The 17,680-nt window shown below is 39.7% G+C and overlaps 1 protein-coding gene across 1 annotated transcript in view; it reads left to right on the top strand.

The window, feature by feature from the left end:
- The window catches only part of map1sa (microtubule-associated protein 1Sa), a 25,806-nt gene extending 9,368 nt beyond the window's left edge, over window positions 1–16,438 (top strand). The window contains exons 2-7 of the mRNA XM_033964860.2: window positions 769–870; window positions 6,458–6,540; window positions 8,387–8,527; window positions 10,024–12,991; window positions 13,336–13,547; window positions 13,917–16,438. Of these exons, the coding sequence (XP_033820751.1) occupies window positions 769–870; window positions 6,458–6,540; window positions 8,387–8,527; window positions 10,024–12,991; window positions 13,336–13,547; window positions 13,917–14,072 (3,662 nt within the window). The 3' untranslated portion in view covers window positions 14,073–16,438. The remainder of the gene's footprint in view (window positions 1–768; window positions 871–6,457; window positions 6,541–8,386; window positions 8,528–10,023; window positions 12,992–13,335; window positions 13,548–13,916) is intronic.
- The last annotated feature ends 1,242 nt before the right edge of the window (window positions 16,439–17,680 follow it).

Consider the following 17,680-nt stretch of genomic DNA (forward strand, 5'->3'; position numbering starts at 1 on the left):
GCCACCATCTTGACACACAGGTAAGAACCGCCAGAACCGCGCCTCTCGTGAGGTCTCGCGACAGAACACAAACTCACATGGGAAGTTAACACAAAACCCTCAAGCCAAGCCTCGTGGCAACTGATCACGTGGTGCAGTTGTTTAGAAACAAGAGCAAACGATGATTAATAAGCTTGACTGATGTTTTTTGTTATTTTTCTCTTATGCAGTTTAAATTACTTCAAAACTCACAGCCATTTTTTACCTCAAATCTTTAAGAGCATTGTAGTCACATTTTATGCAATCATCCCTTTACTTTAAAGTGTTCAAATAAAGATTTATGCATATTCTTTAGGCACCCAATTAGCCAAAACAAACATTGAGGGTGTGTGAGGGTGTGTGAGGGTGTGTGAGGGTGTGTGAGGGTGTGTGAGGGTGTGTGAGGGTGTGTGAGGGTGTGTGAGGGTGTGTGAGGGTGTGTGAGGGTGTGTGAGGGTGTGTGAGGGTGTGTGAGGGTGTGTGAGGGTGTGTGAGGGTGTGTGAGGGTGTGTGAGGGTGTGTGAGGGTGTGTGAGGGTGTGTGATCTCTAATTCAGCAGCGACTTGGCCCAGGTCTTGAAATCAATATAGCCACCATCTTGGATTCATCATATTATACTTTCATGCATAAGTTAGATTAGCCAGTTTAAAAAAAGCAAATGACCATAAAAAAAGGCCAGAACAGTTCTTGTCTTATCGCCCAGTCCTAATAGAGCGCAGTAGTACAAAAGTATTTTCTTGTGTTTTTCAGGAGTGCGTCGCTGGGCGGTGGACCTCGATGTCTCTGTGTTGGACCAGCAGCTGAAGCTCTTTGTGTCACGGCACTCGGCCTTCCTGTCTGAAGAGGTCAAAGGTTAGATCCCCATGTTCATCTTTCACACTTTGCTGTACTACACTTCTCTGTATAACATCTCACTGTACAACATCTCGCATGTTTTAGGGTTATTGTAATACATGGCCACCACACTGTATGGCCTCTGCGCTGTACGACCACTGAACTGTAAAACCCTTCATTGTATGACTTGTCACTGTACACTTCATTGTAGGCTTCTTCACTGTAAGTCCACATCACTGTGGACGTCTTCAATGTAAGAAATGTCACTGTATGACCTCTTCACTGTACAATATGCCTCTGGAAGATTCTACACCTTGATGTTCGCGGGACTCCAGAGGCACCAGCAGCTTCAAATACCTGTTTGTTGCTTTGTAATGGCACTTTAGCAGCTGTTCTCTTAATCTGATGTATTTGTCTGGCAGAAACCTTCTTCATTGTGCCTTTGTCTGCACAAATCCATGTGTGCTCTGAATTGGCTACAAATCTCTTAATAGTATGATGATCACGCTTAAGATTTCATGAAATAGCTAAGGTTTTCATACCTTGTCCAAGGTATTCAACTATTTCGCACATTTTGGCACTAGAGAGATCCTTTTTCTTTCCCATATTGCTTGAAAATGGAGGTTTGCTTAATGTGGAACATCCTTCTTAACGTTTGAGTTTTCAGGAAAAGACGTTCACACACAACCCTGTGAGGTGTAGTGCTCAGTTACCTTGTAGGGTGAACTTTTTTCCCTGTCCAAGATAGAGACGGCTTTATGTTATGCACTTGTAAAGCAACTTAAGAGCAAAACGCACAAATATACTGTTCTAAACTAACTCCATGCTGTGTTCCTACAGAGGATAGAGGCGTGTGGGCTATAGTTTCTCTGATAAAAGCCTGCAGGAAACCTAAATAGCATGAAGCACTGCTAACAGCTACTCTGTAGATGTGCTGTTATAACTGCAATATTATGTCCCACCTGCCAAAACCTAATCCCTGTCACTGAAAAAAACAATGCAATAAGCCATTTAAATAAAGTAATTGTGTTAAATGAAAGTGATTAATTCATCTTGCAGCTTTGCACATTTAAAAAAAGTAGCCACTAATTTATTATGATGGGTAAAATGATATTTTCATTATTAAAACCTTCTTTTATATTACCATGTGGTCTTGTATGTGTGTTATCCCTCAGTTGTACAGGTATGTTCCATTGTGGTCCATGGGTGTGTACTAGTCTTTTATATGTGTTCTTATACTTGTTCTTATACAGCTCAAGATCATTCTAAAGCTATTCAGGACAGGTTTGTTTCTGTTCTGTGAATGTACCTTTTTATATTGAGTATCTAGTTTCAATACTGGTTTTATTATTAATTAGTATATGTGTTTCAATACTTTAGTTGACCCTAAATTGAACACAGGACATGATAAGAGAAATGCCTGATATTGATTTTCCAGTCCAGTATATTTCTGGACAGAGAAATTTCCCATTGAAACCTGGGGAAATACACAGTAGACAGTTCTTCTTGAGGGCTTTTAAACCTGACCCAGTTCCCTTTGGAGATGAAAGAGAGTCTGTTTTTGGACAGAGCCTTCTTGTGTGATTAGCTGTAAACTTTATCAGCTGATTAGACTCATCAGTCACGCGACCTCCTCTATATTGGCTCTCTAATGACGTCTGCTGCTGATGGCTCTAAAACGGCTTTCTTCAACTCAATAATTGTGGAAGGCGCAGTAGCAATCGTGGTTTGGATGTAAGTGCAGTGAAACTGAACGGTTGATTATTTTGAGACTCTACAGTACCATTTGTTTGACTTGTACATTAAAGTCTCTGTGTACAATTTTTACTTCCTTCTAGTTCTGGAAATGTACAGCTAATTGAGACAGAATGAAAAGACTATGTATTTTAATAATAGTGGGCGATATATCAGATCCACACCAATATTGTTTGTGCACTGCCCCAGTCTGTGTGTTTTTTTTTAATGGAAATGGAAGAGACATTGGGCTCAAAATATGACTTCACACAAACATGTAACAAATTATTTTACATACCTGATTAATACATTTTGTTACATTTACAAAAGTGAAAAGGGAATGTGTAATCTTTACTTCAATTTAAGATAAATTTGTGGGCTTTGCTATAGCTTCTAAATGCTAAATATTTGTGTCGACCAATAGCTGTTATCGGCCACAGCAGCAAGCCAAATATATGGGCATTTTCAAAAATCCGTATTGGACCATTCTTACATTTTTTATAGTTTAATTGGATGACAACCATAAAGTATCTAGTAGGTGTGACATCCCATTTATCCATTGAGGAATGTTGTTGGATGAAAGCCATGTGGAAGCAGCTGCGTGGGACTATCCGTTTTCGCTATCATAGTGCAACATGATGGTGAGAGAAGTGACTGTGGGCAGAGCAGATGGATCAGGCATGTTCGGCACTCAAAGTTCAAAGTTGGCACAGGCCCTTTAATAGTAAACATTTAAAGAGGGGATGTTACATGTCTATGGGGTATTAATTGATAACACATAACATATTTAGGTCACCATGTTACCTTTCATTGCTTTGAAAATGTTATACTTTTGGGAACATGTGTAATTAGTTTGTTTTGTTTTTTAAATCTCAGCGACCCCCCCCCTTCAGAGCGCTATCACAACACAATGCACACAACACACATCTACAGTTGTGGTGTATGATTTTTGTAATTTTTTAAAATGAAAAATGGCCATGTGGGGGCATGGGTGACATACGTTCTGGGCTAAGCTTTAGGATTTTACTGCTAACCATAAGGAGGGTTTGAATAGCTCCTGAGATAGAATGCATAATTGCTCAAACATGCATGAATTAAGGTTAAGGTACACTTTATTGTCCCCGTAGGGAAATTTGTCCCCTGCATTTGACCCATCCGTCAATCTCCTCATGAACAGCGAGAGCTGCACTGCAGCACAGTGTTTGGTGACTGATGACCTATGACATATAAAGCCTCTTCAGGCATGTTTTGAATGAGGGAACAACATTATAATATGGTAGAAAGCTCCAAGTAATTTTCACATAATGTCTCCCAGTGAAACCCACACAGACTTATGTAGTATATTTGATATGTGATATCACAACAAAATTAAATTCTGATGATACATGTAGACCGGTGTACCATTTTATTGCGTCTTTAAATTCCTAAGACCCGAGCTCTTGCATCACATGCTTTATTAATTTCGCTTTGTTATTTTACGCTGATTGGGACCTGATGAGTGTAAAAACAAGAATTATCTTTTTACATTATGTAGTTTCAGAGAAAAGTGATATAAAAAGAATGTCCGCATATGTGGACATTTTAATCATTTTGATAAAACATTTGAATAATGATTGGCAAAAACTTTTTAAGTGCCTGAACACAGCAACATTTGTCCTGAATGTAAAAACAAAATGAGAAACAACAATTGTGACTATTGGAACAATGTGCCTCATGTGAAGAGCTGCTGACAGGAGCAGGAGACATGTGCCTTTAGAAAAAAAAAAAAAAAATTCTGAACATTATAAACTCTTAAAAATATTCTAAATTGAACATTTGCATTTTGCTGTTCTTGTATGTTGTTCTTCTAAAAATTTGCATTGTGGCCTAGACAACCCAAATGTGTTGTTAATTTGTGATATATTTGATTAAACCACTGCCTGCAAAATTGTAAGCAACTGAAACATGCTCATAAGAATAATTAAATCAGTGACAATAAAAACTGGACAAAAGTTGATAGATTTTTTTTTCTTATTTAGAGAAAGTTTTTTTGGTTTTTTTTGTAATCTAAGTATTGCCACAAGTAAGTTTTGTAAAACATTGAAACTGCAGCCTGAAATGTCTGTATTGTATCACCAAATAACAATAACAACATTTTGGCACACCCTTAACATTTGCATATTTGAGAACCCCAATGCCAAGTCACAGAAATGAAAACAGAACTTTGGCGATCACTACCGAGATGACTAGTTAGAATAAATCAAACTAGTCAGCCTAGGCAGTTGTTATTGTAGATTCTAGAGGTCAAACTAGAGCAACTGTTACTGTCAGTATTTGCTGTATATATATTTAAATGTAATAATTCACATTGTATTATGGTCGGTGTAGTTTGTCTGTTTTGGGGAAATGGGCCTAAAAGTTGTGTGTCTACAGGAAGGAGGCAAAGCACTTCCTTTAGCTCCCAGGTTAAAGAGTACACATCTGTCATGTTAGGTCTCTCACATCAACATCAGACTCATCTCTCACTATTGAAACTTGACTGGGAGGAGTGGAGCACTAATAAAATGGTCTTCTCAAATCTGCCCTTTAGTCTCAGAGATTGAACAAATGCATTTTTTGTAGTCGTATATTGAGAGAATGATACTGATACTTGGGGGTTCTCTGCCAGTTTATTATAACTTCTTTCCACTGACACAGTTCTCTTGGGGCCACCTTGGGCCAGTTGGAGCAACAGGAGCACAACAGTGAGTAACGACAAAGAGTTGTGCTGTGCATCGTGCTTCTGTTCATGAACATGCACCAGCAGCAACAGAAGACACTCCTTTCTGTCATCGAGCGCCAGAAGCAGTGGCAAGTACAAGGGCATGAGTAAATGCACAAAGTGTTCCTCCAAAGCAGCGATACACAGATGGCGATGTAGAAGGACACTTTTGCTGCCACTTTTACTGAAGCCACGTAGCAGCCCGAGAGCTTGTCTACCCCGCGCAGTACGAGATCGTAGGATGTGATTGTTCCGGCCATGTGACATCCTAAGCCATGTTATTGATGATTGTTTATCCAAGAAATACCCATCTTATAAGATTCTATTTATGTTTTGCCACACGTGCGGCGTTACTGGCGTGCCACTGTCCCTCCAATGACTCCATGGAGGCATGTCTATCCCCGATCCCCTGTGAGCTGGTCCCAGGTCCTAACCACACCAGACCCCCTTGGAAGGTAGTAGATCCAGCAGTTTGCTTGGGACCCCTGAAATGGGTTGTATGGATCGCTTTACGCAGTGGAAACAGTCTGGGTCTGCCCCCGTACTGCCCCCTGTGGAAACGAGGCTTATATAGCCCAATTCTCCATGTTTTTTACTTCTGTAGGGTTTTAACTGCTCGCACATAACATACTTAAAGCACCATGTTACCTTTCATTGTTTTCAAAATGCTATATTCAACAAAAAACTCATTAACATGTAATTTGTTTGTTTTTGCTGAGGGAACGTTATAACATGGTAGAAATTTATTTTGCGTGATACCCCCTCTTTAGATCTTATTTATACCCATTTAAACATTAGATGGGCCATGTTTGGGCCTATTTTAGCCCTGCCTTATTCCTAAGTGACATTCCCGGGTGGTACTTGGAGGAAAACTATTACTGAACAAGGTCTGATGGTATTTTTGAGTGAAAGGCTTGAGGGTCACTAGCCTTCATAATTCTCTGCATCAGTTACGATATTCTCAATAATAGATTTCCTCTGACCGTACACAGAAGTAGGAAATTAATGTTGAAGCACAAGACTTGCACAACAGCCTGTAGCCTTGTTTAGCTGTAGCACTTCTGCTTTAGTGTGAGTCTCTCTGTCCTTAGGCTGTAGTGTAAAGGAAGTGAAATCTGCTATGTGTTTCAGGCCAGAGGACTCTGCAGCACAGTGGCGATGTTCTGGACACGCAGGTCGTGGTCAACCCAGCCTCTGACTTCGTTTGTTCTGAGGTAAGACATGGTCTTATTCTAAAAGAGCTGCAGTTCAAAAGTGAAGGTCACTACATATTGTATCGACATGATTGTATTGGTTGTCTTGAGTTATTATCAAGATCCTCTTTTAAGATAACACTTGCTAGTTTTTTACTTGTACAATACTTGTAGTACCAGTATTCACACTGAGTTACTGGATCTGACACATGTCTCAAAAAGTCACTGTCCACAACAACAGTCAACTCAAAGACTATTCACTGCTGTAAAGGAGTATATAGAGCTTAACAGAATACACTGGAGACTTGTTGAAAATAGAGCTTGAGGTAAGTTATCCACTGTACTCATGCACTTGTATTTGTATACCCTTTAGGGGGCACAGCAAGATTCTGTTGGCAGTTCTTTTGGTAGTATGAGAGGACTTAATTTATTCTGCAACATATTAGTCGTTAGATTTGCACACACAGATTATGAAGTTTGTCCAAACTTGTAGACATGGGACAATATTCAAATTTTGTGTCATTACTATAATGACAAAATAATTAGATCACTATTTCTATTAAAATTGAAGAAATATTATGGAAATGTGTGCAACCTTTTAACATTACGTTTATAATCTTTGCTTTTTTTCTGCACAATCTGGAAGTCTAACGTGATGACTGTATTCCTTTTTCACTGCGATTAGGCAAAAATATTGTTCACCGCCCCATCATAATCCATCCATATGGTGTGTATGATCTGTGTATTTGGTAGTAGGCTGCCAAGTACGGCTACATCAGTTATTGCATCAATGACTGCAGAATTAGTAACCAGTGTCAGTGTATTAAAAGCACATCTTAACGCAGGCATAGTCTCACTTATAACCAGGTTGTGAACTCAGTGTTTATAACAAGGAAGTGAATTATGGTCTTGACTGTAACCAACAACTGTCTGAAAGGTTAGAGTGACTGAACTTTTTTGATTATTTGGTTTGGCTAGAATAGTACCTGTGGTAAATATTTATCATCATTTTACATCAGTTAAGTGGCAGTTTGTGAGAAAAAAGTTAGAAGAAAAGCAGAAATACAGGAAGTAGCAGTTACTTCTAAAACTGAATACATCTGCCTTTGTCATCAACACAAAATTCATTCAAAATGGAGACAATTTATGCACAAGACTTTTTTCTGTGTGTTTAACAACTACTTAATTTTGTTAAATAAATGTTTATATGTTTTTATTACTCATAACTATTGTGTCATTTGGATCCTTTTTGGCCTTTGTTAACATTATTGCTGCTGAGTAAAAGTTATGGAATTATGTCTAAGTATGTGCTGTGTGTGTCTAACCAATAAGATTATAAGTCTAACCTGATATGCATTTTAACTATGCTGGCACCAGGTTAAATGGAGCCAAATGTTGATGGACTCTGTCCCTAAATAAAAAAAAAAGTTTGACTCAGAAGTGCACTGACACTTTCGCCTCAGCTGCTCTCCATGCACATTGTGTTCTTTGATACATTTGGTGGTATTTACCACACTCCAGAAAAGGTGTACTATGGGCCTTTTAATATATTAATAATAATAATAATAATAATAATAATAATAATAATAATAATAATAATGCCTTACACTTGTAATGTGCTTTACAGGCGTATCAAAGACTCTCAAAGTGCTACACTATAGTCATTATTCATTCACTTCCACACTTGGTGATGGTAAGCTACTATTGTGCCCTGGGGCAGACTGACAGAAGCAAGGCTGCCAATCTGCGCCATCGCCCCCCCATATTTTTGATGAGATGACAATGTTCTAACATGTCTTAAAGCTCACAAGAGTTAATTTTGTGTAATATAGCACCTTTTAAAACCAAATATCATCTCTTTGGTCAGGTCCGACGGCTGATAAGCGAGCCTCCTCGACACAAGCTGCTCATTTTGGCTGGACAGTGCGTGGAGGACACCGGTGACATCGTGTTGCAGAAAGGCTTCTTTTCCCTCAGCGACTTCATCCAAATATTTACTGACGAAGAGGTATGACACATTATATTAGGATTATAAAGGAAACTCACACCAGATGACACCCATAAAGTGTCCTACTACTACTAATACATTTGGCACTACTACTAATACATTTTGGTACAAATTTGCTGCTCACAAGCGTGATCTACAGCTATCCATAGGAGGTGCTGATAGAAGTCTGCAGAAGTCAGTGCACATGCTTCTTTTATTAAGTCATTTTAGATCAATATTGTGATTTTAAAATTATAGATTATAACTATACAACAGACACAAGCAGAGTGTTTTCTTTACGTACATTTTACAGTGGATACTTTTTAATTTTACTTCTCTACATTTGAGAGCGGTTAGCTGTACTTTATACTCCACTATATTTCTAAACTGGACTGAAATGTTCTTCCTGGCCTGGCATCCACATATGAGGACAACACATTTTTGTATTTCTGATGGTCAAAAATCAGCACAATTCTTTCTTAAGATGACTACATTTGACTCATATTTCTATATATTGTGTGAAATGCTACTAAAAGTATATTTTTAATCATGTTCTTCTATACTTTTACTTGGGTTTTTTTATGTGATACTTTAACTTAAGTAGAAAAATGGAGCCAATACTGCTTGTCAAATAAGTGAATAAAATGTACTAGATTGTTTTGTTTTTTGGGCTACAAGTTGAAGTAAGCTATCTGCGTATTAGTGAGGAAACGTATATGAAATATTGTAAAAATTGTTGCTGAATGTGTGGTGTAACTTCAAGCTCTGCAGCTTCTGTTTTATGTTCATCAAACACATGAGGTCATGGTACACACCCTACATTATATAGGATCACATAACCATTCTGAGCCTGGGGCAGATTCTTCAGCAGACCACATGAGATGAGCTAGTTTATCTTTAAATGCATTCACAGTGGTTTATATATATATTTTAAATAGATTTTTGTTGCCTGTATTATATTGCTATTTTGATACCACGAATAGACTCAATGCTCCATACCAATTCCAATACCACAATGATGAAAAACAAAATGAAAGACAATAGAAAGTGATTTTCAACAGTAAATCAACATAATAGTATTTTATTTTACATTACCATGTGGTGTTAGATCTGTGTAATCCCTGAGTCATCCAAGTAGGTCCCATAGTGGTCCATGGGGGTGTACTAGACTATGCAGTCTTCTATTTGTTCAGATGCAGCTCAAGATCATTTTGAAGTTATTCAGGAAAGGCTCATTTCTGTCCTGTGAATGTGACTTTTTAATATTGATAACAGCTCAAATGTATTTGTTTTAATATCTATTGGTATCTAAATTTTGATACTTTTGACAACCCTGTTATCCATACATGCAGATAAATAAAGCATTACCAATTAGAAACTCTCAAAGTCCAGACTGCCAAGCCCCTCACACAGTTCAGTGATACAGAGTCCATATTGTAAAACCGTAAAATATTGTATGCCAATTCATTTCAGTATCACAATCTTCCTCTTTAACCATTTACTTTGGTCTCTTTCAGATTAGAGAGGTGCTACGTTCTTCCAGCTCCTCCGCGAAGATCAGACTCACTTTGAGCTGTCCCAACCATGGTCTGTGGAAGGATCCAAAGTTGCAAAGACACAATCTTCAGGACTTAATTGACATCCAAATAAACCCGAGTCCCGTTTTCCCAGAAATGGAAGGACTTCAGGAATTTACCGAGTATCTCTCTGAATGCCTGGAGCTGGAGTCACCATTCAACCTTCTGGAGCCTCCCAGCACAGTGGGCTTTCTGAAGCTGTCCCGTCCATGCTGCTACATCTTCCCTGGTGGAAGAGGGGACACAGCCTTCTTTGCCGTCAATGGGTTCAACGTCCTGGTCAACGGCGGCTCCGATCCCCGCTCTTCATTTTGGAAACTCATCCGACATTTGGACAGAATCGATTCCATTTTGTTGACCCATATTGGTGTTGATAATCTTCCAGGATTCAATAGCTTGCTGCTGAGAAAAATAGCGGAACAAGATGATGAAACAAGCGCATCTCACCCTGAAGAAGAATGGATGAAATACCTCATATCACCTGAAATTGGAGTTGTTTTTCTTAACATTCCTGATAAGCTCAAATCGAGTCAAGGCGATCTGGGTGAATTGCGAAGTTATGATCAAATCACAATAACTTTACAGAACTTGGAACGACTCTCGATCAAGCCTGAACCTCTACGCCTAAATGGACCTTCAGTTGACCCGGTTATCATGTTTCAAAAAATGGGTGTAGGTCGCTTGGAGTTGTACATACTCAATCCGATCAATGGTAGCAAAGAACTTGAGAGTTTCAAGAAAAGTTGGCCTGAAAATGTTTCGGAATCCAAAACTCTTCCATTAACGTGCCTTGTTTCAATCTGTGCTTTGTTGATTTGGCATCCATCCAGTCCCCAAGAGAAAATCATCAGAGTCCTCTTCCCAGGCTGTACACCGCAAGCCAAAATTCTGGACGGCCTCGAAAAGCTCAAACATCTCGAGTGCCTTAAACAACCTGCAGTGTGCCAGAGGGATTTGGAAATGGCCAAATCTGACAAGCTCCCGAAACGAGCCGAGAGCCGCGAAAGCCTTAAAAGCAGCGTCTTAAAAGAGAAGGTCTCACGGGTGGATGTGAAGAAACAGGAAGTCAAACCAAAACTGAAGGCAACAAGTGACACTACAATGAAGGATAAGAAGGATGTGGAAGAGAAGCCAAAAGCCAAAGTGACTGACGCAAAAGCAAAGACACCAAAGCCACACGTAGAGAAGCTCACCCCTAAGAAGGAAGATGTGAAAAAAGATGTAAAGAAAAGGGATGACAAGGCAAGTGCAGGTACTGTGAAGAAGGATGAAAGTGTAGAAGGCAAAAAGGAAGTTCTCAAGAAGGACCTGTCAAGTCAGAGTAGTGCCAAATCAAAGAAAGATGTTAAGCCCGAACCAAAGAAGGATTTAAAGAAGGATGTAAAAGCTGATGATAAAAAAGCTGCCAAACCTCCTGTTAAAGACCTAAAGAAGACATCTGGTGTGGCTTTGAGCACATCTTCTGTAGCAAGCTCAGATGTGAAAAAGAGTGCTCCAAAAACTGGGTCCCTGAAAAAAGAACCTCTAAAGAAAGATGCATCAACAAAAGGGACTAAAGGTAAAGGCGGAAGCAAAGATGTAGTGGACAATAAGGAAGCCGATCGGTCAAAGGTGTCCACACCAGAGGACATGACAGCAGAGTTTGAGAAGCTGCAGTTGGAAGAGAGAAAAGCAGAAGGTAAACAGGGTGCTGGGGATGCTGGTGCGAAGTCTGTATCGGAAGGCCCTGAAGATATGGCAGCTCTGAAAGTAGCTAAGGGGGATTTGAGCGTTAACTTTAATCTCAACCCAGTGTACCCTGACAAACGGCTGGATGGGGCCTGTGTTAGCTCAGAGGACAAAACTATTATGTCTTCTGTAGATTCGGCCCCCAACAGCGCAGGACATACACCCTTCCACCAATCACCAGATGAAGACACTCAAGGACTGGGAGAGGACAGTGGTCTCGATGCAAGAGGTTCCAGTTTAGGGTTTGAGGACTATAACCAAGGTGGGTCGTGTAGGACATCAGACTTGAGCTCTTTGAGAGAAGGTCTGGAGAATTCATCATCATCCCAAGATAAACAATCCAGTCTTCTAAGTCCACTCAAGGATATAATGCCAGATTCTTCTCCTACAATGACCTCCATGCCCGCAGAAGTGGGCTCACCACACTCTACTGAGGTTGAGGACTCGTTGTCTGTCTCATTTGAGCAAGGTATGCCAAGCGCTGTAACCAACGGGCATTCACACGAGAACCTACCATCTCAAAATGGCTGCTCGGGCAATAGCGACCGTATCCATGGCATGTCCGATCTCTCAGCCGACATTCCGCATGACGTTGATCTTTGTTTAGTGACTCCTTGTGAATTCCAACATCCTAAAACACCTGGAAACCACTCACAACATACAATATACAGTTTGGCGACCTCCGCAGAGACCAATGAGAATAACAATCTTCAAGAGCAGAGCATGAGCGAATCAGGAAACAGTCAAGAGACTCCACCCACTTCTGTTAGCGAATCATTCCCAACCGCAACAGACTCGGACGTGCCACCAGCAACTGATGACTGTCCCTCCATCACCGCAGATTTGGACTCAGAAGATGACTCCAATAACCTATATTTCCACTATACCCACGACCCACCCCCCGCCCCGGTCAAAGATCTCCCCCCGCTGCCGCCTCAGCCTGGAGCATGCATGACTGACCCTGAAAATGACACCTCAACTAAGAACAAAAATACTAAGAGCAAAAGACCCGCAAGTGCTGGTCAGAAAACATCATCCGGCAGCACCGTGGGCCACAATGGGAAACCCAAAATTGGAAGTGCCTCCGGCTCTTTAAGGACAGTGCCCAGTCTGGACGTAAAAACGGCAACCAGGAACTCTCTTGGAGGTTCCAAAAGTGGACCTTCTAAGCTCCCATTAGGTACGCCACCATTTCAGAAACAGACTGTATACTGCAATATTTAAAGGAACTGTATATAAGGTTTAGATTTAAAATTTCATATACCTAATCTAGCAGTTTTTTTGTGTAGGGAGTGTAGGATACATCCAGTTTCGTTAATGTCACTTTTTGACTGTGTTTACAATTCCCTATTTGTTTATCAAAATGTAACTCCCTGAAACCAACAAAGTTAGGTTGATGAGACTTGATCGGTTTCTCAAAGTACACTCTATTGGCCTACTAGTTATATGCAACAGATTGTATTAAAATATTACTAATCGTTCAGTATACTCAGCACCTTATTAAATAATCTGTTATTTCCGTAGCACACAGGCCGGTGTGTGAGGGCCCTGCGGTGTATGTGGACATGGCCTACCTGCCATCTGGCCCTTCTGCAGCCACTCTGGATGTGGAGCTGTTCAGGAAGCTGCGCTCGGTGTACTACGTGATCAGTGGTCAGGACTCTGTGAAGGAGGAGGTCATGAGGCCCATCCTGGATGCTCTGGTGGAAGGGAAGAGCAGCTGGCCCCAGCTCCCGGTAAGCACCCACCACGCTAATAACCCTCACTTATCAGGGAGTCAGCACAGTGGTAGAGTGGTTCTGTCCTCCCAATGTCTCCAGATGCTCCCCTTTCACTAAAAACATGTACAAGCAAGTTCCTTCTGGGCCCACGACTTCCCTTGATATGAAAATATAATATCAGTATGAGTGTGACTACCCCAGTGAAAAAAATACTGTAAAAATAAGAATCAAGTTCAAACCACCATATATATATTTTGAATATACTGCAAAATATTCATGCAAAATTATTTGAGTTATTGTTTATAAAAAGCATTTTAAATGTGGGCATATCCACTTCTGAAGTCATTTGTTAAATAAATCTTGTCATTGGTCTGTTTTAATCAGGTGACTCTGATCCCAACATTTGACTCGCTGGCGATGCACGAGTGGTACCAGGAGAGCCATGAGCGACAGAAGGAGCTCAACATCACTGTGTTGGGCAGCAACAGCACTGTGGCCATGCAAGAGGAGACCTTCCCTGCCTGCAAGGTTGAGTTCTGAGCCTGAGGAAGAGACCTTCCCCACCTGTGGGTGAAGCTCTAACTCCACACATTCTCCAGACCAACATGTGGTCTACTGAAGAGACCCCAGAGCAGCATTTCATTTACCTTTCCTTACTTCCTTCTCCTTGATTCCTCTCCTCGATTCTACAGGAAATGGGTGAGGAAGGCAGAGGAGACACAAAGAGGAGCAGAGGAGAGAGGCAGGAGGAGACACGAGCTGAGGGTGAATGGGACAGATTTTCCACTGGTGCTAGTTCTGACCAAAATGACCCTGCAGTGAGGATGACTACACTTATGTGTATTTTATATTATTATTCCAGGACTTTTAAATCAAAGTCAGACCAACATTTTTATTTTCAGATAAACATGCTTAACATATATTTGTATTAGTTTTAATGCCAAATTCAGGATTATGCAACATGTCAAACACCCTTTGCTGCTGTCCCCGAACTTGTGCTGCTGCACCAATACAAAGTCCTGAATGTGAGACAAATAAAGTGTTATTATTTTATCAGATATCTGCCTCCTGAACCCGCGCTCGTGTTTCTTCCATGATGTCCTTCCCTCCCTCATGTTTCCTTCTGTGGTTTTCTTACCTTGCCTCCTCAGAGCTTTGGGAAACGGCTCAATATGGCACATTTGATTGACAGCTGAAAAAGGGAAAATCACGGAGAGAAAGCAAGGAAAAGAAAGCAAGGAAAGAGAATTGAGTTGTGGCCCAGGTCACTGTTCTCATGTCACTTTGGGTCCAATTTATTTCTGTTCAGTTTCGTTTGAAGAACCCATTCTGCTGAATCAGGACTTTGACCAATCCTAGGGGGCAGTGTTAAACCATAGATTAGATGTCCGATATGTAAATGTGATCTGAGATCTTTTGGGACCACAACACTTAACATTTTAGCCTGAATTTGGATTTCTGTTTTGTTGAATCTTACATACCCGAACCCAGACCAGGTAGATACATATTTTCTACAAATAAAGGTCTGGTTAAGCAGCTGTGAAAGGCCAAAATGACTCTCCATTAGTCCAATACCAGGCCCACCACTTTTGAAAGTAAAATGGGCCCACTTAGTAGGACTTTGCCATGATGACAACATACATTTGAGATTTTTACATAAATGATTGATGCACTAAATCTCAAAAAGCCAGTCTGGTCAATATGATTACTATTCAGTGTACAGTTTTATTCTCACATTCAAACCAATCACCCCCAAGAAGCATGATGCTAATTCACAGAATGTGAGCCGGGGTTATTACAGGTTTACTTTAGCTTTATAGCTTTATTTCAAGTTATTGACTGAGAGCAGAAAAAGCATATCAGAGTTTATACAGTGTATAAGTAGAATGTATTTTCGCATCTTATTTAGGAAGCTTTATTTGTAGTCTGTAGTTAATTTTATGGCAGAACACAAGTGTGTACAGTATTATGTCGAGGCCTTCTGAAACTAGAAGTGTAGAAAACAAGTATTCTGTAGTTATGCATGTTCATATTTCAGTCATGTGTGAAATGATATTTTTGTCACATTACTTGTGTGTACTTAATATGAATAGTACTTACTGGGGTCCTTCCAGGTGCATTCAACCATCTTTTTTTTTTTTCTTCTTCTTTTTGGGAAGTCCTAATCCAGCAGAAAGTTTAACAAAAATGCTTCTCCATAATGTTCAAATTTAAAAGAAAATTCATATTGTCTGATGCCCAAACTGAAATTTTATGTACCGGTAGTATTAAAACTATCTTGCTACAAGCTTTCACACTTTGCATATGAAACTGCACTATTATCTGTGTGGCATCTCTTTAACTTGACTCCATCCTATTGATTATTATCTCAACACATTTCTTGCATGTTTTTTTTCTTTTCTTAAAAAAAAATCTACATATACATTTTACCTTATCCTTATTTATTTATTTATTTGGTTTGTTTTAATGATCAGTCCTGTGAAATCCACAATGCTGGTACGAACGTCCTAAAGCCATCACAAGAACCCCATATGAGGTTCGGAATTGAAGTCCACTTATTTATCGATTGTGACTGTTCAAAAGATACTGTTGATTGATATATCGGGTAGTGTTCTGCAATGAGATGGACTAGACCTGTATTTTTCACCCTGTGTGCTGGGGAATAATCGTGTGCCTTGAGATATTGCCATGTGTGTCAGGGGAGCAGCACACACAATTTTTGACTGTTTTTGACCAGAAAGCTGCTAATTTATCTAGTTTGCATTGAAATTGTCAAAAAAAAAAAGATTAGGTACAGTACACAATGCTATTAAAACACCATATACACATCTTAGGAGCAAAAAAGTTGATTTAGTGTTTAGTTCCACTTCAACCTTAAAAGTTTGCCACAACTCAAAAGATGTTGAGCTGTTAATTGTCTAAATAATTCAAATGTAACTGTAGATATTTCAGAAATGCCTACACTGCAATCTATGTAACCACAATGTAGAACTATTCAAAAACTCTTGATGTTTAATTCCATTATTTGACCAGAGGGAGTCAGAAATCCCAAATTGAAGCCAAAGAATGCTGTTTATATATTTTTGAACTAATTTTTGTTGTTTGAATAAAGTATTTTCTCTATAAATCCCCCATTAACGTCCATAGCATCACTCGTCCTGTTCTGCTCTTAGCGGTGTCTCCATCTCACTGCAGAGAGGATCTTTGTTGAAGCGGTAGATAGAGGAAGACCTTTAAAGCCATAGCTGGTATTGAGCTGTTTGTTTTGTCATGTCACCGTTTTGTCCAACAATAACTTCAATAAACATATCTCTAAAGAAAACAATATAGTCATGTCTGTATTCAAACTAATAATGAGGACTGCACCTTTAAGAAAGAAGATGTGGAAGAGGGAGGGTGGGGGCATTTCTATTGGATTAAGATCTGCAATAACAAAATTCAAGTCAGGATTAAATTTTTAACTTGTCTATGAGCATTCACATTTGGGAGAAGTCTGAAATCTAAACTGTTGGGCTAATACAAGAATCCCATGTATTTCAGAACATGTTTGAAGAGGTTCAAGGTAGATTAGCAGATTTTACACAGAGTAAAACCCCATGAAGTCACAGGGAGGGCATCTGACACTCAAGGACATTTCAGAACATGTTTGAAGAGGTGTAAACTACAGAGTAAGCAGCTTTTAACCAGAATAAGACCCCGTGGAGCAACAGGGAGGGCATCACAGGAACAGGAACATTTCAGAACATGTTTGTGGAGGTCTAAACTACAAGATTAGCAACTTTTACACAGAATAAAAGCCCATGGAGACATAGGGAGGGCATCTAAGAAACGGGGACATTTCAGAACATGTTTTAGAGGTCTAAACTGCAGGGTTAGTTGGATTTAAGTTCTACAAACCCATGGAGACATTTAGACCAAATCCTGCCAGAACATATTAATAAATAAAATAAAAAAAAAAAACTTTGAATAATTTTGAGATTACTTTTCTGGAAAATTTGGCACATAATTTTAGAATTTGTGCTTGATATTTACTAAATATTTTGTACATTATTGAGTGACTATTGCTCTCTAAGATCATATGGTGTTTTGCTACCCTCTTCTGGACATTTCTGAAACTACATCACTGCGGTGACTCCCATTTAAACTGC

This window comes from Periophthalmus magnuspinnatus, chromosome 4 (assembly GCF_009829125.3).
Source record: "Periophthalmus magnuspinnatus isolate fPerMag1 chromosome 4, fPerMag1.2.pri, whole genome shotgun sequence".
NCBI lineage: Eukaryota > Metazoa > Chordata > Actinopteri > Gobiiformes > Gobiidae > Periophthalmus > Periophthalmus magnuspinnatus.